The sequence below is a fragment of the Hakea prostrata genome, chromosome 2 (genome assembly GCF_041222555.1).
Source record: "Hakea prostrata isolate BN-2017 chromosome 2, UWA_Hpros_2, whole genome shotgun sequence".
In the NCBI taxonomy this organism is placed as follows: Eukaryota; Viridiplantae; Streptophyta; class Magnoliopsida; order Proteales; family Proteaceae; genus Hakea; species Hakea prostrata.
This window is the reverse complement of record NC_142601.1, coordinates 8,770,606-8,795,994: the sequence shown is the minus strand read 5'-3', so window position 1 is coordinate 8,795,994 and position 25,389 is coordinate 8,770,606. Positions and strand designations below refer to the sequence as shown.

Here is a 25,389-nt window from a genome sequence, read left to right as displayed (position 1 = left end):
TTATATTCTATATCTTTATACTCAAATAGAATGGAAAAAGATCCTTACGTGGATTCGCTTTCCCAAATATAGAATTATCGCAACAGAAGTAAATATGATCCACGTCCTCTTTCTTCCACGAAATCGTCACCAGTAAAATTCCACACACAATAAAAGGGAATGCATTCTACAACCCAAATGCCGTGTGGATGGAAGAAAGGGGAGACCAAGACTAAGGAGAAGATTCACGAAGAAACTGCCTCTTCTTGCGTTTTCTTAGAGAGAGGGAGAGAGAGAGGGAGCCGCATTTCTGGAAATCTCACGTAATGCAATCACACTCACTTATTTACGCGGTTGTTACCAAAATATATAACCCTAAATTTTGTAACCGCCCAAAAGTGAATTTTCAAATTTACCCTTGGGCATATTATAATTAATAAAACCCAACAAGAACACGTCCTTCTTAAAGAAATGAGAGCAGAGGCTACAAGAATGCAAGCCTTCCTTTATAGCGGCGTTCATCAAAATATTGAATAAAAGATAACATTAGTAAACAATCATAGAAACTATGAGAGAGGAACTTAAGTAATCAGCTCATCACGGGCTTTATTTTACAAAAGACAGTTTAAACAGGTAAAAATTTTGATGGTACAAAAGCTTACTTCTAAGCAGGAAAGAAGAAAAGACTCAGGAACTCCGAGGGCCAAGTTTCTGCAACATGCACACCACCTACTCTGAAAATTTTCAAAAATCAGCCCCTCAGGCCTCAGGAAAGCGACACACTGGAAATGTTGGTGTATAAAGCATTCCAAGCTCCTCTTTACAAAAATGAAATCTAATGCCTCTTTCAATTTGGGAATCAAAGATGGGGTATTGGGGAGTATAAAATAAAGATAAAAGTCAATTTACAGAAGCTCAATTACGAATTACTGATTTCCTATTGTAGACTGATATTTTTTTTGCTATACCCAAAACTTCCCAAACAATTGTGTATAGGTAGATATACACTAGGTGGCGCTGCGAATCACACAGCAAAACAGTGTCATCCTTTGCAGTCTGCATCAGATTCTTTCCTATATTGACTCCGCAAAACCTGTTCACCGATATTGTTTGATCTCAGTTTCATCACTGCACTTCCTTCTCAAGTTAGTGAGAAACAACATTACTTGAGGAAATTACGGAAGATCAATCGTCCTCCTCTGGCAAGGATGCAAATGAAAAGGGTCTGAACTTGTAGCCATCGGCAAAGTAAAACTTATTCATGAATTCCACCCAATGAAGACGCAAAGCATGGAGGAAAGCACTGAGAGTTTCCATCATGAGTAATATGAAGGCAGTGGCAAACACAAAAACTGCAAGCCCTGCCAATCTGATGAGTATGTTGTCAAACCTGCCACCATAATCAGCATTTCTATCAGTATCAAATTACAGCACTTTACAAATATGCAAATCAACGCTCGACCAACGTTTGCAGGCACTAATCGCATGCACGTACATATGAATGGAAGCCAGGAAATTTCAAGATTGATGTGCTTACGATTTATTCATTATAATATACTGATTGCACATCGGAAACCTTAAGGATGCAGTCAAATATTTGCTGGGATAATTCATATGTAGATCAAGTTTTAAATGGGATTGGCATAATATGCTTCCCACACCGAGTGGAATGGCATTCATTTAAACACCATTCACAGCAAAACACTTCAAAAATCTTCCCAGAACCTACTGAAAAATATCGTTTCTGGTATTTCAGTTTATGATTAAAGATGGCCATGCAAATTGGCCATATACGCAGTACATTTTCCATGCACCAAAATTAAAAATTGCAAAAAGTAATATGATTAAAGAGTACAAAAGAATAGAGCTAGAACTCACCCCCATGCCAGGAGGAGGACTTTCTCATAGAAAACAGTAGATAACTCCGAGTGGGCTAAGCTGTTAGAGGCAGAGAAGGGTACATCAAACAAACAACTTCCCAATCAGAAATAAGAAAGAGAAACAAGGAGCAAGATTTTGATTTACCTAAGAGCCCAAAGCCGAAGGTAAGAAGCAGTATTTGAAACTGCACCTAGAACAAACTCAATAGAATGAATCATTTGATGGACGAGAACCTCACTAAAATTGAATTCTTCATGACGTTGCCGTGCAGATCCAGGTTCTGAATCCAGATCCATCTCAGATGTGCCGAGAAGCCCGTATGTACGTCCTTGAAATCTCTAGAAACATCCACACATATAAAATCAGAAACAAAATTTGTAATTGTTAAGGTCATTCAGGCAAACTAGACTAGTTTGCTAGTATTGTAAATTTACAGAATATACTTCTTTATAGCATGAAGACATCTATTCCAGGGGTTACTTTAGAATCTGAGAATGATATAGGTTTAGAATAAAAAGAACATTAGATTGGTCACAACAAGGTATCTAATCAGACATATTACTGCTCTCATGAATCCCTAAAAAAGTGTTTGATCCCAGATGAAAGCAACTCATAAAGTAGTAGTCATAAGAAGATGGATTGAGAAATCTTATTGATCTTCTCATAGTTTAACTGACAAAGAATAGACATGAGCATAGAAGGAACAATTTTTAACCAATCCAGAATGATATATAGGTATTGCATTTCAAATTTCTAAGAGAATATGGTTTCCTGACATTTCACGCAACAAACAATTTAGAGTGATCATGCAGATGCATATTTTGATAAAGCCTACAGTTTTTTTCATCCACAAGGCCCTGGTTCAAAACCTGCCTCAATCTGGTATAGAAAATAAATACATCAGGCAACATGCAGTTTATCACAATTTGGTACACAAAATAAATACATCTCACTATGGTTAAACCAACATTAAAAACTTCAACAAATGAAATATGCATCGAATATTTGTCCAATTCATGTATGATATTGGCAATAGAAACTAAATAAGTAGTTAAAGCTTTCAGTGTTGATAAATGAAAAATAAAAACCTTAAATGAATCACTGTCAAAGGTACAAGGAAATGCTTTTAATAAAGGTAAATGACAAGTACCTCCCCTCTTAGTTCGAAAGCCAGACGAGGACACCCCTACTACAAGTTTTGGACATCAAGTGCTTGGAAGTCCGTCCACATTTTCTCAAACCCAAAATAACCTCCATTAAGGATTTGAAACCCAAAATGCCCTCCCAAACTCATTGAAGTGGGTGAACGAATACCCTCTTCACCCACTCCTTTCTTTTTCCAAAACACAACCTCCCACCACCACTTGCTTCCAACTTCCCTTGCCCCCACCAACACCACCACCCCCTAACCCTGTCCTATGCCTACCCACCACCCTGACATAGCTGCAAGAAGAAGAAATCAACGACACAATTGTTCATTCTGGGATCTCTTCAAGGATTTGCCCATGAAGCCTATGAAGTAGCCTTCATTGCTTAATCTGTAACTTTTGTTTGCCAGTAGTTAATTAATCTGATTGCATGTTCTTTCTGAAGTTCCTTCCTGCATTGGTGTCTTCTTTGGACCTGTTAAATCAAGGTCGAGCTGCTCAATTTCTTCATGATTTCAGAAAAAGTTTTAAGAAACCCTCATTCTGAAATTTTCACAATCTTGTCCTCCAGCTTCAGTGATGAGATGAAGACCTGATTTTCTTGTGTATATCTAAATCTGGCAAGGTTCATTTTCCTTTTTGTAGCTTTCTTGCCCTTCCTAAGAACCCTTGTTTCCTCTTTTTCTTTTTTCCTCTGCTATTGAATACATTCTTCCTTTCCTCGGTAGTGGTTCTGATTCTAGGGTTCTATGCTGTCTCTATTTGGTTGTCATTTTATCATTCTTTCTTTCTGGATGAATAACTAATATATTTACCCAAAGAGGAGAAAGGGGAAGGGGAGAATGTATAAAGGGGGAACAAAAAAAGGGGGTTGGGGGGGGGGGGGGGGAGATCTCAGCTTTGAGAGAGCAAGGACGTAACTAAATCTCTGGTAACAACAGTATCCCTGTTCCTTGGGGTGTCAAGAAGGGGTCTGTGAGGCGATCAAAAAGAGCTTAGAGCAGACATCTTTACAGATGGCCTTCCAAATTAGGTCCAGGGGTCTAGAATTGGTAGATATCTGTGCAGCTCAAGCCAAATGTGAGAAATACAAGCACTAAAAACCAGCTTTCCTACTGTCTCTGACCGAGGAACCCTGAAACGTAGAGATGATCCAGGAAATTTTGAAATCCAAAGGTCCGGGCGTCTACAACAGTGCTAGATGGAGGCTAGACCAAGGTGTCAAATAGGGCAGGCAAAAAAGAGATTGGAGGGGTCCTCGGAACCAAAACCACAAAGAATGAACTCAGAAAGAGATAGGAATATCATGATGAAGAAGAAGGGAGTGGGTGGGGGGATAGTTAGAGAGGGATCTCGAAGTGGTGAAGGCTTGCCTAGGGATGTGGCCTTTAAACCAAACAATGTAGGACCAAGGGACAAGGTGGAAGCGCATGCAAATGTGGTTCTCAGCCGATGAGGTGGAAAAGAGACCATTTCTAGATGGAAAGCCTGAAGAACTTCTCATAGTTATGGCGGAGCAAGGTAAGGAGAGGAAGGACCAAATGGGTTTGAGGCTAGTGATACGAGGAGGTAAGAAAAAGGGGGGGGGGGGAAGATCCACTGGATATGAAGAGGGAGAGGAGGGCATCTTTGGGGATGCCAGAGGAGTAGAGGCCTTGGGCCCCAACCACTTGAGAGAGAATTCCCGCAAGGTGCCAGAATCAAGCCAGAAGGAGATGGAAGACCCGTTTGTGATGCTGAGGAAAATGGCCGAGATAGTAAAGGGCCAGAGGTCGAGGAGGTTTCTCTACATCTAGGAAGGGTTGGGGGGGGGGGGGACAGGGGTTGACCAAAAAGACTCACGCCTGAGAAGGTAGGAGTAGACACATTTAACCCAAATGGAATTGTCCCTTGTGAATATTTTCTAGATGAGCTTGAGAAGGCCCATGACATTATAGTCTCTGATCCTTTGGATGCCAAGGCCACCTTCTGGTTTGGGCTTGCAGATGGCTTTCCAGCTGATTCCAAAGAAAGCAACAATATAAGGATTATCGCACTACTAGACGTAGGAGGGCTGGATAACCAACTTGATCAGGACTATAAATTGAATTATTGAATAATTAAATTCACCATTCTGTGCTGTAATAATTATTATTTGACTTTCTGGTTGACTTTCTAAACAACATAGAAAACTTCCATCATTTGGCTTTGAAGTTTGAATCAACAGTGCGTTTTTGGGCAGGAGTAAATCTTTCATACCAGAGAATGGAGCCTGGGATGTCTGCTTCAAGTAAAGCCTCCTTGTGGCAAGTTACAAGCATGGCTGGCGGTTACTAGAGCGCAATGAGCTAGTTTTGTAGCACAGACTAAGAAAAGTGAGATGGATGAGAAGGTGAAGAAAATGGCTGTTTTTGCAGATTGACTAAGACACGTTTCGAAGAAGAAATAAATTAATTGTCATTGCAATCTTTGAGCAATCAGATTGGATTGGATCTAAGAGTGGCAGAGATCAGGAGGGCGAGAAGAAGCATGATATGCCTTCGAATCAATTCAAGAATGTTGGTTGGTTCGGTTTATTTGTGGGTTGGTTTAATTATCAGTTGTGGTTCAAGTTAGTATTATTTAGTTGGTTAGAGAGGGTAATTATGTAACTTTGTATATTTCACATTATTATAAATAGGAAGCTTAGGGGTCACATTGATTACCTAAGGATTCAATTATTTCCACATGGCATCAGAGCCAAGTTAATTTAGAATCGAAAAACCAAGGTATTTTTTTTTCTTTATTTTTCCTTCTTTCTTTCTTTTGTCTCTTTCTTCCACGATTTTTTTCCTTTTCTCTTCTTTCTTCTGCCTCGGCTTTCTATTTCTTTCTGTTTCCGCCATAGCCAGCATTGTCTCCCTCTCCTCTCCTTTGTTTCTTCTTCCTCTTGTGTTCTACAACACCAAGAAACAACTCTATTTTTTTCTGCTTCTCTCTTTCTTCTTTTTTCTTCTGCCTGTCTCTTTATCGATTTTTTTCCCCTTCTTTCTTCTTCCGCCTCTGCTCTCTTTCTGGCTGTGTTTCTGCCATTAACAGCTTCTTCCTCCTCTCCTTTCTCCTTTGTTTCTGCTATTCTCTTCTCTACTGCAATGCAGAAATTTCTTTTTGGAGTTTTACATCTCCTGTGATGTTTCTAATTCTTCTAACAGCAGGTTTTATGCAGTATTGATCAGAAAATTACAACAACAATGAATCCGAAAAATACCACTGCTCAGAGAAATATTTTTCGACCTCTTACACCTTCCTGGGATATTTCAGAACCAGTTTGCAGCCTGCAGGACAGCAGGTTTTATCAGATTTTTCTCCAGCAGCTTGATCAGCCCTTCCATCAGGTTTGCTCAGAATTTTCAGAAGGTTTGATCAGAATTTTTTGCGGGTTTGATCAAAATTATTTTTGATGGTGTTCTTGGTGAGTGGACTGAAGATATGACTACACCGGATGTTTCTGCAGTTCCGACAAATCATGAAAATTATCCCAACCTTCCATCACTCTTTGTTAGGTTCGATGGAACCAATTACTTGATCTATTTGACAATTATTGGAAGAGGTCTAGTCGGTCATATTATGGGCACTACAACCAAACCTTTGACTGTTGGCATTCTTCAGGATAAGTAGATTTTACATGACTCTCTTATCATGTCATTCCTCTTGAATTCCATGCATCCAAATCTAGCCAAGGGATATTTATTGTTGGATACAACAGCCCAGATTTGGAAGGCTACTAAAGAGACTTATTGACAACTAGGGATTGATGCGCAGATCTATGAGCTACGAAAGAAACTTCATGAGACCACACAGAAAGAGCTAACAGTTGCCCAATACTATGCTGAATTATGCTCTCTGGCAAGAGTTAGACCATTATGGTGACTGCCAATTGACTAATCCTGATGATGTGGTTGCCTACAAGAAATACGTTGACAATTTTCGAGTGTATGATTTTTGGCTAGCTTAAATGTGGAGTATGATCCGATTCGATACAGGTTTTGAGTCACTCTCCCTTTCCTACATTGGAACAATCCTATGCACTTGTTCAATGTGAGGAGAGTCATCGTCTGACTATGTTACATAACCTGATAGTGAAAAAACTGCTCTTCAAAGTGTAAGTATGGTGTCCCGAACAGAATCAGTCAAAGATATGGTTAAGTGTGAGCATTGCCACAAGCCTTATCATACCAAAGCCACATATTGAAAATTACATGGGAAACCTATAGATTTTGAATGCTCAAAAGAAGGGTAAACCCAAGGCTCATTATTTAGAAACTGTTTCTACCGCACCTACTTCAGATACCGGTTTTTCCCAAGAAGAGTTGTTTGCTCTAAGGCGCATTCTACAGTCGTCGACCGCTGCCACTGCCTCTTCCAATTCCTCGTCAACTGCATCTTCGAATTCCTACCTTGCTACTTCAGGTACAGTATTTAATGGCTTACATGCTTCTTCAGTTTCTATTCCATGGATTATTGATACTGGAGTGACAGCCCATATGACAGGTTCTGCTTCTCTTTTCTTGAATTCTTTACCTACCTCAGGGAAATATAAGGTCCGTATAGTTGATGGTTCTTACTCTTCCATTGCTGAAAAGGGAACCACATTCACCGTCCCTTTCTTTGTCTTCAATTTTACATGTTCCATCTTTTTGTACTAACCTTCTTTCCATTAGTAGTCTTACCAATGACTTGAATTGTACGGTAACACTTTTTCCCTCCTACTGTGTCTTTCAGCATCTGGTAACAAGGAAGGAGATTGGACGTGGTAAACTAGACAACGGCCTCTACTTGTTGGAATCGAATGGAACCTCTTCTTCTGCTATGCTTGCTATTCCTCATCCGGTCAATTTGTTAGCTCTCCACCAGTGGCATCGTAGGCTAGGCCATCCTCCTATAGGAACTTTGAGAAAAATTTTCCCTAATTTAGTCTCATCTTGTCATAGGGATTTTTTTTGTGAAGCTTGTGTTTTTGCTAAATAGATTTGTTTAAGTTATTTGCCTTCTCATAATAATATAAGTTATATTCCTTTTATGTTAATTCATAGTGATGTGTGGGGGCCTTGTCGCCGTATATCTATTACTGGCCATCGTTTTTTTGTTACTTTTATTGATTGTTATTCTCGCTCTACATGGATTTATCTTTTAAAAAAAAAAAATGAAGTTTTCTGATTTTTTCAAGATTTTCATAATATGGTTAAAACTCAATTCAATGCCACTGTGAAGGTCCTTCATAGTGACAATGGAACCAAGTATGATGAAAAAGAATTTTAGAAATAACTCTCTGATTCTGGCATAATACATCAGACTAGTTGTGTTGCTACTGCGGCCCAAAATGGAGTTGCCGAACGAAAGAATAGGCAATATTTTAGAGATTGCTCGTTCTCTTCTAATTGCCACGAATGTCCTCGACCAATATTGGAGTGACGCAGTTCTCACTGCATCATACCTCATGAATAGGATGCCTAGTAGAATCCTTGACTTCAAATGCCCCAGTGAGGTCCTTCAAGGAACATCTTCCTTTATAGTTCCTCCAAGGATATTTGGTTGTGTGTGTTATACCAGAACTTCGACCCACAAGAGTAAGTTGGAACCTCGTGGCCTCCGCTGCATTTTTCTGGGGAATTCTACTACTCAAAAGGCTTACAAATGTTACCATCCTCCTTCAGGAAGACAATAGTGTCCATAGATGTCATCTTTAGTGAGTTTACTCCTTATTATACACCTCTCCAAGGGGGGACTCCAAGAGCAGAGGTGTTTTTTTCCCACTTTGGATGTTCCTGTCACATATAGAGACCTACCAACCCTAATTCAGCCTCAGTTAGAGGTTCAAGAAGAGATTCCTGAACAAGGGGGGCATTCAGCCAGCATATATGTAGACACCTAGTCTTCCCTTTCCTCATCTGAACCTTATGAGGATCCTATCTAGGGGGAGACCACTCCTGTAAGGCACACTATTGAGGTATTTCAAAGGCAAATTGACCAAAGCAAGGATGTGCAAACCTATCAGAGGAAGAAAACCAATCAGCAACAGGCAGTAGAGAAGGTTGACATGTTACCAGTTCAATCTCCTAATCCAGATTTAGGTCCTGCAAGTATCCCTGAGGTATCTTCTTCTAACCTCCTATTGCTGTTAGAAAAGGAATCAGGTCGTGTATTCAGCATCCTATAACTAAATACGTTTCCTATGATTCTTTGTTCGACTCCTACCAAGCTTTCATATCTTCTTTATCTACTGCATCTGTTCCAAAGACTTGGCAAGAAGCCTATGCTAATAAAAATTGGAAGGCAACAATGGTAGAGGAAATGCAGGCTATGAAGAAGAATGATACTTGGGAGTTGGTTACTCTTCCTCCAGGGAAACACCCGGTAGGTTGTAAGTGGGTGTTCGTGGTAAAACAGAACATGGATGGTTCAGTAAACCGATTGAAGGCTAGATTGGTTGCAAAAGGGTTCACTCAAACTTATGGAATTGATTATCAAGAGACCTTTGCTCCTGTTGCAAAATTGAATACAGTCAGGGTCTTATTATCAGTAGCTATGAATCAAGATTGGGATTTACATCAATTAGATGTAAAGAATGCATTTTTGCATGGAGAATTGAAAGAAGAGGTCTACATGGAAATCCCACATGGATTCTCTGACAACAAAACAAAAGGCAAGGTTTGTCGGTTGAAGCGATCAATATATGGGTTGAAGCAATCTCCCCGGTGTTGGTTTGGACGCCTCCAAAAAGCTGTGACATCAATAGGTTACAACCAAAGTAATGCTGATCATACTCTCTTTGTGAAAAGGTTATGAACTCACATCACACTTCTTATAGTCTATGTAGATGACATTGTCATTACTGGGAATGATGGGGCAGAAATACAAAAGCTGAAGAGCTTCCTCAGCAAGGAATTTGAGGTTAAAGATCTAAGGAAACTCAAGTATTTTCTTGGAATTGAGGTCGCTAGATCAGAAAAAGGCATCTATTTGCCCTAACGCAAGTATATCCTAGACTTACTTTCAGAAGTGGGAATGTTGGGATGTAAAGCCATGGATACCCTAATTGAAGCAGGCATTAAGCTTAAAGGGAAAGAGGGAGTACCAGTAGATAAAGGCAGATATCAGAGGTTGATTGGAAAACTGATTTATTTGTCTCTCACCAGACTGACATTGCTTTCTCAATAAGTCTAGTGAGCCAATTTATACATGACCCATACTTGACTTCATATGCATGTTGTTATTAGAATACTTCAGTATTTGAAATCCACACCAGGAAAGGGAATACTTTTGTCACCTCAGATAATTTGAAAGTGGAAGCTTATATAGATGCTGATTGGGCTAGTTCACCTGAAAAAAATCAATATCAGGATACTGTACATTTGTTGGGGGCAATTTAGTAACCTGGAGAAGCAAAAAGCAAAATGTGGTGTCATTGTCTAGTACAGAGGCCGAGTATAGATCCATGGTTCGAGGAGTATGTGAACTTTTATGGTTGAAAGGTCTATTAGAAGATATTGGGTTTCCTGTTCAAGTCCCATGATGTTATATTGTGACAACAAGGCTGCCATCAGTATAGCCAATAATCCAGTGCAACATGATCTCACAAAAAATATTGAGATAGATAGATTTTTTGTCAAAGGAAAAGTTGGAACAAGGGCTGATATGCATGCCTTTTGTGAGACTTGGAAATCAAGTAGCTGACATCTTTACCAAAGGACTGAAGGAAGGAGATTTCTACCCTATTTTGAGCAAGTTGGGCATGATTAACATCTATGCCTCAACTTGATGAGGAGTGTTGGTCGGCTTGGTTTATTTGTGGGTTGGTTTAATTATAAGTTGTGGTTCAAGTTATTATTATTTAGTTGGTTAGTGAGGGTAATTGTGTAACTTTGTATATTTCACATTATTATAAATAGGAAGCTTAGGGGTCACATTGATTTTGTAAGGATTCAATTATTTCCACATCTTTTACCCACCAAAAAAAGGGGGTAAAAAATGTTTTAAGTGATATTAAGTCAAGAGGCAATATATTCTTTAAAGTTAACTGGGCAAAATTGTTACTTCATACCACTTGACATTCAAAACTATAGTAGGGATGTACTTGTCAGGTTCTCAAACCAAGAAGGAGGTACTTGTCATGCGCAAACTAAGAGGGGAGGTGGGAGGTACTTGGTATTCACCCTTCAATAAGCAGCAAGAAAAACTTGCTATATTCATGATGTGGGTCAACAAAACCAGTACATAGATAATATAATAAACAAACTACCAAGTAGAAGAAATGAAGAGTAATGTGAAAAGAAAGAACAAGATATTCCAATCTTAGAGATGACCACCCAGCCAAACAAGCCTTGAGGTTGACCAATTTCAAGCATTAGATCCAAGATGATCACAAAAGTGAATCGGTCATCGCCATTACCTCTTGATGAAGCTTCCTCAAAGTCAAAGGCTTCACAAGAAGCATCCAAGGAACAGCCACAACAGCCAAAAGCAACAATAAAATCTGCGAGAATAATATGCAAAGGTTCAGGCAACCTTGAAAACAATATTGAGATACTGCTTAAGTACTTAGCACCTAGTTAATCAAGTGGTACTGATACCTGCAATGGTCTCTGAGCCCACAATAATTGATTATCACCAATATTGTCAGTGGGGCTCAAGAACATGTAAATCATGACATGATACAAGTCTGCTTGAGATCCTGTGCACCACTTAACGAGAATGAGGAGTGCAAGATACCCAAAAAGGCTGTTGAAAAAGATCATCTGTGGGACAAATTGATGCCTAAAAATAAATTTAGAATCAGAAACCTCTTCTCACTATGCCCTTTGGAAGAAGACAGAAGTACTTCTATAGTAATAAAGGAAAAGGAGGAATATTTTATTTTTTTATATATAAAGGAGGGTGTGTGGGGAATGGAGAAGACCTTATATCCAGAGAACTGGCAAAGAATCTTGCGTTGAAATAACTTAATATGATTCCTAGGTTCATCTGAACCACACCAAACAATATAGACATCTTCATTTTAAGGGAGTTAAGGAAAGGCAGCTCTGAACGACTTCCACGCCAGCTGGGGTCCACGCCAAATGGGTATGTATCACGGTACTTGATCAGACCAGTTGTATGTGCATCACTGTTCAAAAGGACATGAAAGTAATCATAAACCATGAGGCAGAAGGCGTTTTTTTTAAAAAAAAAAAACCTGAAGATGCTAGAAAAGCATACAAATAACTGAGGCAGGTTATGCATACATGATACATGCAAGTTAACATATACAACAATGTGAACATGAAATGTACACAATAATTTGAATGTGTAATGTTCAGCATGAGAATGCTGAAAACTTGTGTATGAAAGATAAAAATGTGATTAGGTATAGGAAGAAATAAAGAGAAGTCATTCGCGCAATTGCTATGTCATCTAAACAAGAACAAGATAAGCTGGTAAAATAGTTGCCTAAAACTTTTATGATTCAATGGTATAAAAAAAGCTACAGACAGATATTTTAAGTTAACAAGATACAGAATAAATTGCAAATGCAAAAATCAGAGGTTGCTCTTCAGCTCACCATGAGGCTAACCTCATCCAATATAGTAAAGTTAATTATAATCATAAGAATCACATTTTAGAAAATAATACTCTGGCTATAAGATCCTGGAAGCACCAAATAAACCATTTCCCCAACAAATAAGTGATGGGCCATGGAGACTGATCAGTGTGTCAAGCTCAATTTGGGTACAGGTAATTAATAATTATGGGTAAATATTTCCCTAACTATTTTATCCTAAAATCCAGGAAAAGAGGGGTTCCCATGTTTGGAATGCTATTATTTCATTTTCTTCAGACCTTAAGAAATGAATGTTTAGACAAATTGGGAATGGTAACTCCATTTTTTTTTTGGTTTGATCCATGGGTCTGAGGTGTCCCTGGGGCTTCCATTCCCCTATTCCCCCGTGACTTCTCAATTGCTACAGTTGCAGATTTTATTTCTAATCTTTCTGGGTCTCTCGATAAAATTAGTCAGGTTTTGCCTACTCCTTTTGTCTCAGTTATCTCCCAAATTCCTATTTCTTCTTCCGAGGATGTTTGGAAATTTAATCCTTGTTCAGGAAGTTTTTCTAATTAGAAAACAGTTCAGTCTTTGTTACCGACTATACCAAAGTCTCCTTTAGTAAGCAGATGGTGGAATTGGTTTTGGAAGTTTCAACGTCACCCCAGGATTTATAGTATTCTTCTGGAGATTACTTCACAGAGGGATACCTGTTAAGAGTCAATTTTTTTTGCTTAGTTATCCTGATAATGGTTGTGTTCTGTTCTGGTGAGGAGGAAACTCTTTTTCACCTCTTTTTTAATTCTATTTGGACAGGACATATCTGGTTAAATGGGCCATTAGGTTTTATGGTGGACTATTTTTCTCGTTCTTCCCCCAAAGATCTCTGTATTAACATTTGTATTGTACTCAGTTGGGACAAGAATTCTATCACTTGGTTTTTTTTAATCTGTTTGTTGCCTTATGCTATTTTTTTACGGAAAATGAGGAAACAAAGAGTCTGAACCTAATCCTACCTCCTTGATTCATCTTATTAATTTCTGGGTTGCCCAGATGACTACCCATTTATCTATTCACTCAGGGGTGGGCAAGGGTTTACCATGGCCTACTATTCCTGCTCAATAGGTACCCTGCCCGGATTGGTCTACTACAACATCTCCCACTCTGGTGATTGCAGGATTAACTCGTGATGGAGCTCGAATAGGTACCTGGGCTTTTTATCTTCTAAATAGGGGTGTAAGCAGCTTTATTACAACAGGGAAAGTCCATTTTGGTCTCACCTGGAACTGCTAGTTTCAGCTGTTTTTTTGAACTGAAGGCAGCAAGAGCTAATGATGAGGTTGTTCAGCAGATCGTTTCGGATTTCTAAGGATAGGCTCACTTATTGCCAATCCCAAAAGATCCTTGGCCTCTACTTTTTGAATGAACTTTTTGAAATTTGTAATCTGCTTCCCCAGGTTGTGGGGTTTGTCTACAAACTCTAGTCTTATAGAGTATATGTACTGGACTATGTCAACAGGCATTTCCTGATATAAGGCCTTCTGGTTCTTGCTTTGTAATTCTTGTTCTCTTTGGTGTCATCAGGAGAAAGAATAAAAATAGAAACTGTGTGGGCCCATGAAAGTTTTGACACTCCAGTTTCTGTGGCCAGAATTAAAAGACAGGTTAGATTCTTATCCCAGGTTTTCTCACTTTACATACAAGACAATGACATTGTGTTATCCTAGGAACCTGCTTTAGAGAATTATACTAAAGGCAAGCAGGAAAGAAATTAGAAAAACTTGGTGAACAAAGAATTCATCCATAACAAGAAAGAGATAACAATAGGCTCCTATTATAGGGAAAGGGAGGAAACATTACAGAAGAACAAATAAAGCAAAGGAAAACCCAACCATCAAGGAGAGGGGGAACAGCGTTCCAGAAAGTAGATGAGATAGCTCCAAAAAACAATAATAAGCCTGTTATTTGGGGAAACATCAACACTATGAGGAGAGTCGAGGATAGTTTGGCACTGACATCCAAAATGATGGGGTTCCTAAACTGCTCAAAGGAACTAGAGATAGTGGACCATCTTCTGAGATTGTACTCTATCCAATATGGTTGGTGCAGAAACAAAGGCAAGCTTGCCAACATAATCCATATCCACCCAGATCTGTTCTCTCATTAATGAGAGAATTATTCTTCTTGGCCAGCATTAACCCAGGAGCCCTTTCCGAGCTGCAAAGTAGAGGGGACAAGTAAAAAGGAGGTGATCCACATCTTCCACAGGATTCCAACAAGAGCCAGCAGTCAAAGGAGACAGAAATCCATGATGAATTAGAAGGATTTACATTGGGAGGCAACCAGATAGGGCCAGCCAAATAGGTAACCTATGATGATGTTACTCTTAAGCCAAAATATCTGTACCAGGAAGACAAAATGCTATGAGCTTTGATGAAATCCCAAGTTAATTTAGAGCTGAAGACTGGCCAGAGGAGCTTGACCAAACAACAATATTGCCCTTTTCACGAGGCCATGATCCCATGAAGTTCTCAAGTAACAGACCACTTTTAAGAGCCTAAAGTAGGAGTAAGTTGAGGACGAATTTAGCTTCTATACTTGGTTTATTTTCATGTTTTAAAGGTTAAAACCATTTTGCTGGTTTGGACCAATGGTTCAATTTGAGCTATTGTAGGACAACAACAACAACAAGTCAACAACAACAACAATAAGCCTTGTCCCAACTAAATGGGGTCAGCTACATGGATTCTTGCCTTCCAATTAGTTCTGTTCGAGGCCATGCTAAATACTAAGCCTAAGCTATGCATATCCTTTCTCACCACTTCTCTTAAGGTTATCTTAGGTCTACCCCTAGCTCTTCTAGTTCCTTCAATCTGGATTATATCACTTCTCCGTACAGGGGCATTTATAGGTCTTCGTTGAATGTGGCCGTGCCACCTCAAACGACTTTCTTGAAGCTTATCACTTATGGGAGCTACTCCCAAACCAACTCTAATATGATCATTCCTTGTCTTATCCATCCTAGCCTTGCCACTCATCCATCTTAACATCCTCATTTCTATCACACTAAGTTTATCTATGTGATTCTTTTTAACAGCCCAACACTCTGCACCGTACATCATAGCTGGTCGAACAACGGTCCTATAAAATTTTCCTTTAAGCTTTAATGGAATACGCCGATCACACAAGACCCTGGACGCACCTCTCCACTTCATCCACCTTATTTTAATTCTTTGGGAAACATCATCCTCTAAATCACCTCTTTTACTTATGATTGAACCTAGGTACCTAAAACATTCACTTTGAGGAATCTCCTTATCATCAAGTATCAGCACCTCATCATCTACCCGATCATGACTAAAGTTACAAACTAGATATTCTGTCTTCGTTCTACTTAGTTTAAAGCCTTTTGATTCCAAAGCTGCTCTCCATGATACTAATTTGGTATTATTCCCCACTTGAGTCTCATCAATCAACACAATATCATCAACAAAAAGTATACACCAAGGGATCTCATCTTGAATGTTTTTGGTTAATTCATCCATTACAAGTGCAAATAGATATGGGCTTAAAGTTGATCCTTGATGTAGTCCAACTGTAATTGGGAATTCATTACTTTGTCCCCCCACTGTTCTTACACTTGTCACCGAACCATCATACATATCCTTAACTATATCTATATATTTACTTGCAACACTTCTTTTCTGTAGTACTTGCCAAATTAACGCTCTAGGGACTCTATCATAAGTTTTTTTTAGGTCAATAAATACCATATGAAGGTCTTTCCTACATTCTCTATACCTTTCCATAAGTCTCTTAATTAGGTAAATAGCCTCCGTTGTAGATCTTCCCAGCATAAACTCAAACTGCTTCTCCGTAATTGTAGTTAAGTGTCTCAAACGGGTTTCAATTATTCTCTCCCATGTTCATAGTATGGCTCATCAATTTAATGCCCCTATAGTTATTACAGCTTTGAATATCTCCTTTATTTTTGTAAACTGGAACCACAACGCTCTCTTCCATTCATCTGGCATTTTCCTTGTGCTCATAATCTTATTAAACAACTTAGTCAACCAAACTAGTCCATGTGTTCCTAAGTTCTTCCATACTTCTATTGGGATTTCATCAGGACCTTGCGTCTTGCTGAGTTTCATCCTCCTTAGTGCTTCTTTTGGACATCGAAATTCTATGTATATAAGTTTGAAAATTGGTGCCTTGGTGAAAGGTGTGATCTTTCGAATCATGTGTTGGTTGCTCATTTAGTCCTAGGAATAGATATCCCATCTTTTCTTATGTCCTCATCACTACTATACTTTACCATCTCCATTTTTAATACATCTCCGGTTAAGATCTCTACTCTTCCTATCCCTCATCTTAGCTATCTTATATATAGATTTTCCCCCTTCCTTCGCGCCCAACTTAATGTATAACTCTTCATACTTCTTTTCCCTTGCTTTTCCCACAATTTTCTTAGCTTCATTTCTATCCAACCTATACCTTTAAAGATCCTCAATATCCTTAGTTCTTTGCCATGTCTTAAAACTAGCTTCTTATTCCTAATGGCAGCTTGAACCTCACTATCACACCACCAAATCTCTCTATAAGAATAGACTATAGAGCTTTCCTTTTGATTCACCTAGGACATCTTTAGCCACCTTCTTGATACACATAGCCATCTCATTCCACATCACATTAGTATCCCCCTTAAAATCCCACTTTCCTTGTTTGACTACTTCATTAACGAAGTATTTCAAACACTCTCCTTTCAAGTTCCACCATCTTATCCTGGGATAGTTAACCTTGGACCTTTTATGAGTTTTTGGGGTTAAGCACATATCCAAGACCTCCCAAATCACCCCTTTTCCCTAATCCTTCTCACTTGGTTCGTCCTTGTAGTTCGTTGTTTGTTTAATATCATTATTTATTCATCCAAAAAAAATAAAAATACCACAAGTCTATGTTTTGCAGTTAAGCTTTCCCTTGGTATCACCTTGCAATCCTTGCACAACAATCTATCAGTCCTTCTAGTTAGGAAGAAATCTATTTGGCTTCTATGATGTCCACTTTTGAAGGTAATTAAATGCTCATCTCTTTTTTTGAAGTAAGTATTTATAATAGATAGATCAAAAGCAATAGCAAAATCTAAAATTGAAATCCCTTCCTCATTCCTCTCTCCAAAACCATATCCTCCATGTACACTCTCATAGCCTCTTTAATCTTTTCCAATATGACCATTTAGATCACCTCCTATGATAATCTTTTCTCCTTGACGAATTCCTTGCATTAATCCATCCATATTTTCCCAAAATTCTAATTTTAGACTTTCATCCAATCCTATTTGGGGTGCATATACACAAATTATATTTACGAACTCTTTCTCCATTATAAGCTTGATAACAATAATCCTATTACCCACTCTTTTAACATCCACCACATCATTTTTAAATCTTTATCCACTATTATACCTACTCCATTTTTATTTGTTTTATCCCTATACAAAAGTTTAAAGTCATCCAACTCTTTAGCTTTTTTACCCTTCCATCTAGTCTCTTGAATGCAAGCTATATTAATCCTTCTTTTCCTCATAACCTCTATCAATTCTAAGCTCTTACCTGTTAAAGATCCTATGTTCTAAGATGCGAATCTAATCTTACGTTTATGGACTAGCTTCTTTACCTGCACTTGTCCACGACGCAGGAACCCTTGCCTACTTATCATCGCATCCAGGCGCCGATGCGACGCGTCGCTTACAAGGGACGCCCTAGCTAACCCTTGCCCATTTATCACTACACCGGGCCATAGTGTAGCGCATCACTTCTTTTGTCAGGGAACACCCTAGCATAACTTTTATCATATAAGATCGAATCCATGAAAAAGGGTTTGGCTAGATTTTTTCCGGTGTCGGCTGCCGACCTGACACACCAACCCTCCTCCTTTACCCGGGCTTAGGGAATATTCCATTTAAATAATTTTCTTCTAATTGTTTAGTGGGCCGGGATTAAGACATTGTTGTGAGTCTATTCCAATTTCCTACTCAGCTAAAGTTACCCAATACGCGGAATCTACTCCTGAGTCTTTTATATAGAACCGTAAGGGGGTATTGCTATTGAGCACAAATTTGATTAATGAATTTTGCAGCTTCCGCCACCTTCTTCCTCCTTGTGAGAACTCAGTTTAGCGTTTGATGTGATCTGGACTCTAGTGGGCTTGGTGTGTATAATCAGTTGACTCCTTGTTGGCGTAAAGCCTAGGAAGTCCTTAACTAAGGTTTCTCTCCAACAATTTGAACAAAAAACTGCTCACAGATCAAATTCGATTTCCATCTTCATCAACCATCAAATTGTCACCATCCACACATAAGTTAGCATCATCAATTTCTGTTCCTAATCTTCTAATTTCCCAAAACCTAAAACCCGCCATCGTTATTCTCGGTTTTGCCAAAATCCCTTCACAGCCCCTATAGGCCATTAGAATTTACTCAAATTCAACCCACAATACCTCCACATCAATAAACAACACTGGCTCCGCCTTGCTGCCCTATCCAACCATCATAAAACTTACTTTTCCCAATCAATCCTAAAATTCTACTTCTGTAATTTTTCGACCTCTTCACATTTAACCATTAAAGACCACCCAAGCCCATCTTTGATTGCCACGATAATTTAATCTGGTACGCGAGAATTTAGAAAGTGCTCTGAATGTTGTTTGAACCACAACATTCATTAAATATGCCCCCCCCCCCCCATCAAAGTTTCAATCCCATCCAATAGCTGAAACTCTCAAACCGAATCTTATCCATTTTCAATGGGAAGACCCAAGTTTCAGATTTCATAGTCCAACAGTCAGTTTCTAGTTTCTTTCCAATATATGGACAAACAAGCCTCACTAGCCATCTATAGTCAACCAAATCCCAGCCCAGAATTCCAACTCTATAGCCTAAAGCCCTAACTCCCTTATTCAAAATCCAAAAATAAACCCTAATCTATGGAATTCCAAATTCATCATTCAATCTTGCTCCATGAGATCGATAACATTCATTATCCATTACTCACTGGTCATACCCAGATCTTCAAACCCTAACCTTCAGTGGACTCTACACCCAATTTACCCTACCCAAATTGGCTAAACAAGATCTTTATTTGGCCCCTAGTTTTTTTTTATGAATGAATGATTAAATTAAAGCAACGAAGAAAAATACAAAGAAGAGAAAGGGGTGGGGGGGCAGCACATGGCTTTAAGAGGGGGAACGTAAAGAGGAGCTGAGACCCCAAAAGCTAACAATTAACATATTTTTGGGGTTGTCAGTAACTGGGGGATGGGAAAAGAGAGCAACTCAAAATAGATGGTTTTCCAAATCAGGTCTAAGGAATGAGATTTGGATGTCCATCTCCTAAGATTGCGCCACCAGAGGTGGTGAATGGTGGCACCGAAGACTAGCTTGCCTAATTGATCGAAAATTGAATGACCAGCGAAATTCATCAGGATCCAAGTCCAATCTCAAACAAACCCATAGGAGAGCCTCGATCGGAGCCAAATGGAGGCAAGGGCTCTTTCCCAGAGGAAACGAAATAAAGGGCAAGAGAAAAAAAAAAGGTGGTCAATGTCCTCTGGACCATTCCAAAAAGGCTACAGTTTGGGTTAACAAAGATATGGCAACTAATAAGGAAGGATTGGGTGGGAAGGGTGAGGTTAGGGTTTTCCAAAGGGTGAGGGCATGACAGGGGATATGGCCTTTGAACCAAACCAAAGGGGCCCAAGGGATAGGGGGAAATTGGCCCCTAGTTGATCCCTTTTAATCTAGCGCCACATCAGAAATACAAGATGGCGGGAAAAAATTATTCCATCTCCTCTCTATACAAGTTCAGAGGTGAAATAGGATATGGATTTTCAGTTCCTCACAACCTTCTTAATCAGCAAAGTCTGTTCCTAGAATTTTGGAAGCAGTGATTATTCCAACTTACAAGAAGAGTATGTTTGATGTGAAACAGCCCCTCTCTCACATTGATGGTACTTGGGATTCTTTTTCCTAGATACAAATGGACGATGTTGATAAGAAAGTTCAATGTCACTACAGTAAAGGAATCTTAAGTTTTTCATACAAGATTAGATTAGCCAATTCCATGAACAAAGTGAGCACAACAATGTGGGTTATTTTAACCAAGAATAAAGGGTATCACTAGGAGCCCCAAAAGAAAATAAAACAGAACAAAGAATTGGAGTACTTAACACTAACAATAATAGGGTCTAGCTTGTAGGATGGAGTAACAAGGTGTTTTATTTGTCATACCAAGTAGTTTGTGACCGTGGAATTGCTTTGACACACAATATCTCCAGCGGTGGGTATGACAAATTCTGAAAATTTTCAGTACCAGCATTACTGGGTTTTAGTCTTTTAAGAATTTAAAAGTTTGGTACAGTAGAGTAGCCAGCTTGGATTCTTGCTGAGAATAGATCAATGATGATATATCCGCCTGCAGCACTAAACCAAATCTTTTATTGTTGGTCAAGGGCTCGTGTGGTGACTTTAATAAAATCTTACAATTCAATTGGAGAATGCTTTATGTTGAATTAAAGCATAGGTGGATGAAGTTAATGGTTAGAAAGCAAGATTTAGTTTTGTAGCACTGTTGGAGAGAACCTGTAAATAGAAATGAGGGAAAAAAAAACAGACAACCACACCCGGGAGGGCACTGGCATACACACTTCAAATAATCCAGAGAAGAGGATGTCAACAAACAGCAAAAGGATCCAAACATAATAAAAAAGATGCAATTATTCAAGGAATTAATGCTTTTGCCAAAAAAAGGAAAAGATTAATCGCCAGAATTTGATTCTTGTCTGTTAGTAGAAAATGTAACTACCCATCATAACATAAATTAAAAAAAAAAAAAATATATATATATATATATACACACACACACACACACACACACACACACACACAAAAGATTTATTGAAAAGTTTAATTTCTCTTCTACAGTCCACCTCTATCTACTTGCCTACAGAATTTGTGTCCTTTTCACTTAATATTACACAACTTCAATTATTCACCCTTCAAAATAAATAAATAAAAAATATATATATTACTTCATTTCTAACCAAGAAAAAGGTGGAAGTAAAGCTTTTAGATATATATTTATTAAGCTACTCTTCAATATTTGAAGGAAGACAATAGTAATTGATTCAGTATGTAGAAAATTAGGTAACAGCTGATACCTGCATGTAGAATCACGACATTTGTAAGCAGTCTCACCAAATATATGAAAAGGAACAGAGAAAAACTCATTGTATATCAACCCACAGTAGATAGAAAACAAAGCCATTAGAAGGATCACATAGCGGCCACCAAAAGCCAACTCCATAATGCTGCCAAGTTTCTGAAAGGACCAAAAAAAATAATAATAATTGCAAGTTATATTCTCAATACACACAATCTGATTTGGTTAAAGTTCATACTGTAGATTTAATATGAAAATGCAATGCGCATTCATAAATTTCACATTAAGAAAATATGAATACACATCAGGCAAAAAATTATCTCCATTTCCCCTCATTCTTTAGATCTCTGGAAAACTATAATGTACAGAAATCTGGAATTTACTTCAGCTATCCAAGATTTTCCTCCTAACTTGAAAGTCATAATTTTTATCATAACGAAGGAGCAACGTGCCTGTTTAAGTGTCTAACCATAGAATTTCTCCATAAGCTTTTGCCTTTGGTACCTGGACTTAATGATGCTGGGCTAGGCTTTGTGATGCAGCACCTTCACACTACAGCAGTACTGACCGAAGAAGAAAGAAAGGCCAGTAGCCTGTGATTTCAAAATTTTTAGAATTCAATGTTCAAGGACACAAGAATCCTAGTCCTAATCTCTCTTGCCACATTTGTTTGTCAGGATCTTGATGTGTGGGAACGAACAGCAAGAGAAAGTTGATTTCGTTGGAAATACAAAAACTGGATCGTATAGTTGCGGTTGGGTGAGGAAGTTGAATTTATAACATTGTTTTGTGTCCATCCCTCATCAAAACCATGGCATGCAGCATCACTTGATTGGTTGGACTGGGGCTTTAGAGGGCCCAATCCAAATGAAGTGGTCCACTGGGTTTTGGTCCACCAAGGGTTGGACATAAATAATTAAATTATTTCAGCATTTTACTTTTAGTCTTTTATTGGTTTTAGTTTTCTATGTGAGAGAGTTAGAATAAATGTTGAGTTATTTTAACTTGTCATAGTCATAGTAGGAGTCGTATAATTTCCTTAATATGTTCGCCTGTAATCCAGTAATTGTCAGAGGAATTAAGATAGAAGTTCAAGACTTATTTGAGGATAGGATTGTGCTTTCTCTTCCTCCTTCCCTTTCCCCTCCCCTATCTTCCTATTCTTCTAGTTCTCCCTGTCTGAAATCCCACTATAGCAGTCCTTTTTCAAGCCTCTGCATTATCATGTTCCAGAACCGAAGGATCCTCTCCTTCCCCATTGATTCTCTACTTGCCTGTCTTTCTCCTCCTTCGTTCCTGTTTTGAGAACCAACAAGACAAGCACAGAAAAGGGGGGGGGGGGGGGGGGGAGAGATTTAAAACCCAAATCTGAATTTCCCAACACCCAACCCATTTCTCTTCTGTGTCGTTATCAATCCCCAAAAACTATCCACCTTTGGGTTCCTTAACAACCAATCCAGAAGAAGGGGAGAGCCTCTCAAACCAGATCCCAAAAAAGAAAAATGAGGGGGAAAAAGCAGAAGAGAAGTGGAGATCAAGAGATGATCTATAGAAAAAGAGTTTGAGAGAACCAGATTCAGAAAGAAACAGAAAGAGAGAAGACGTGAAGCAGCCAACTAAAGAAGAAAAGCATCAAAAGCAAAATAAAACCAATAATACCTAGTTGTTCTGCCCTCCCACTGTGACTCAATTCCCATCTGCCGAAGTGTTGAAGTGGCATTCCCCTCTCAACCTTCTGCCTCATCCACTAGTACAAAGAAACCCAACAGCAAAACCCCCACCCCTTACCGATCATCCATTCTTTTCTTCAAGTTTTTCCTTTCCTAAACTACCTCTCTTTTTAAGCTAACGTGATTCCACCCCTTCATTCTTGTTTCTTTAGTTTTGTCTCAAGTCTATAATTTACAATTTTACCGAGCCCCTCCTTTGCATCACATTCTTCCTGTTTCTCAGTGTAACACTTTAAGTTACCTACTAGATTAGGGATGGTTAGGGCTTTCCTTTTTAATGTAGAGTCTGCTTTTGAGTCTGTTATACAAGGTTCAACGGGGTTAAATATTGAACATGAACTTTTTTATGCAAGAAAGATTTTGCTATTCCTCTTCTTCTCTACTGAAGAGTTTTCTGTCTAATCAAAGCTGGTGAATCAGTGTTTGATTGAATTGACACCTCGTGGTGGCAAAACCCAGGCAGCTCATTGGTGGAATAAGTATGTGATCCAATCATCACCTTGCAGTGGAAAGCCCAGGTGGTTCTTTGAAGCTCGTCATTATTGTTCTAGAGTCAATCAATTTGATCTCAACATTTATTCATCAAGAAGTAAATTTAAATCCCCCAACCTGCAAAAAAAATGGAAGTTGAATGCTTTTTCCAAACATGAAAAACTTGGGTACTACTTCCAATTTCTTACCCATGTTTAACCTGATGCATTTGAGTTCCTATATTTCTCCTCGTATGAATTGTTGTTTATTGGGGGAGTTTTTCCTAAAAGTTATACTGATGTAAACTGAAATATGAAGCAAAAATTCGTTCATTGGCGTGAACCGTGTTAAAGCACATTTTTGCCTCCTCTGGGGATGCTTTTTAGAAGATCCTATGAACTGTCGGACAATCAAGTGGAGACAGTTCCACCATGGTGCTGCCATAGATTAGTTTGTGCTTTCAGTTTTAGAAAGCACATTTTGTTTTATTTTAATAGTCCAAGGTAGTTTCTAATTTCAGATTTAGAACATACGCTTAACTTTTATCTAGAAGTTTCTATTTCAGTCTTTTGATTCCTTTTGGTTATACTTAGGCTTTGTATGGTAACAATTCTGTTTTTCTTCTAAACATTTCTCGGTCAGGCACATATTTTATGTCTCTTGTGTTTTTTGCACATTTCTGGGTCCTAGATTCTGTATGGCAACACTTGAAAAGAAAAATCATTTCTGTAATAACAAAAAAAGATGAACTCTTTTGAGCTGTGTGTTATTTTTCGTACACAAATTACCTTTCTGTCCATTATGACTTAGGTGTACATCTTATGCTATCACACATAAGATGGTGAAGAGAACGAATAAAAATTCATTACTTCTACAAGGGAGGATGTCAGTAGGTCTTGGTTAGTACTAAAGAAAACCAAGGGTTTTTTTTTTTTAACATGTAACTGTGAAACAAGAAGTCTGAAGCTGGTCCTGTGTTAGGTAAACAGAAGATCCTAGCATGGGCTGTCAAAAGGTTATATGTCGTTACTACTAGGTGACAAAAAATGACTCAATGGAAGTTAAATAGGGAAAAAGGTGGGAAAGGTAGTCATGTAGCCTAATATGAACGGTATTTTAACAGAAAAAACACCATTTGATCATTTCCAGTTAATACAGTATCTAATGAAGTACAAATGAAAACAGTTTTTGCTTTAAGTGAGCTTCACCTTGCAATTCTTATTTGAAACTGCAGAATGAAAAAAAAGTTCAAAATGGTATAAACCTTGAATTAGTAAAACCTATGGATTGTAAAATTGCAAAAAGGAAATTTATTTCTTATAACCCTAACGTACATAGTTCACAGTGCCAAGAAAAAGCAGTTCATAAACAATACACTGGGCATTTTCACTTAAAAATGATAAACAATAATAAAGTTTAAAGTA

The 25,389-nt window shown here is 38.5% G+C and overlaps 1 protein-coding gene across 1 annotated transcript in view; it reads right to left on the bottom strand.

The window, feature by feature from the left end:
• Positions 1–410: 410 nt before the first annotated feature.
• The window catches only part of VHA-A1 (vacuolar proton ATPase A1), a 70,286-nt gene continuing 45,307 nt past the window's right edge, over positions 411–25,389 (bottom strand). Inside the window, exons 12-18 of the mRNA XM_089144172.1 lie at positions 21,763–21,923; positions 11,923–12,129; positions 11,597–11,780; positions 11,416–11,499; positions 2,005–2,198; positions 1,858–1,917; positions 411–1,369 (exon numbers count right to left, since the gene is read on the bottom strand). Coding sequence (XP_089000298.1) covers positions 1,165–1,369; positions 1,858–1,917; positions 2,005–2,198; positions 11,416–11,499; positions 11,597–11,780; positions 11,923–12,129; positions 21,763–21,923 — 1,095 coding nt within the window. The 3' untranslated portion in view covers positions 411–1,164. The remainder of the gene's footprint in view (positions 1,370–1,857; positions 1,918–2,004; positions 2,199–11,415; positions 11,500–11,596; positions 11,781–11,922; positions 12,130–21,762; positions 21,924–25,389) is intronic.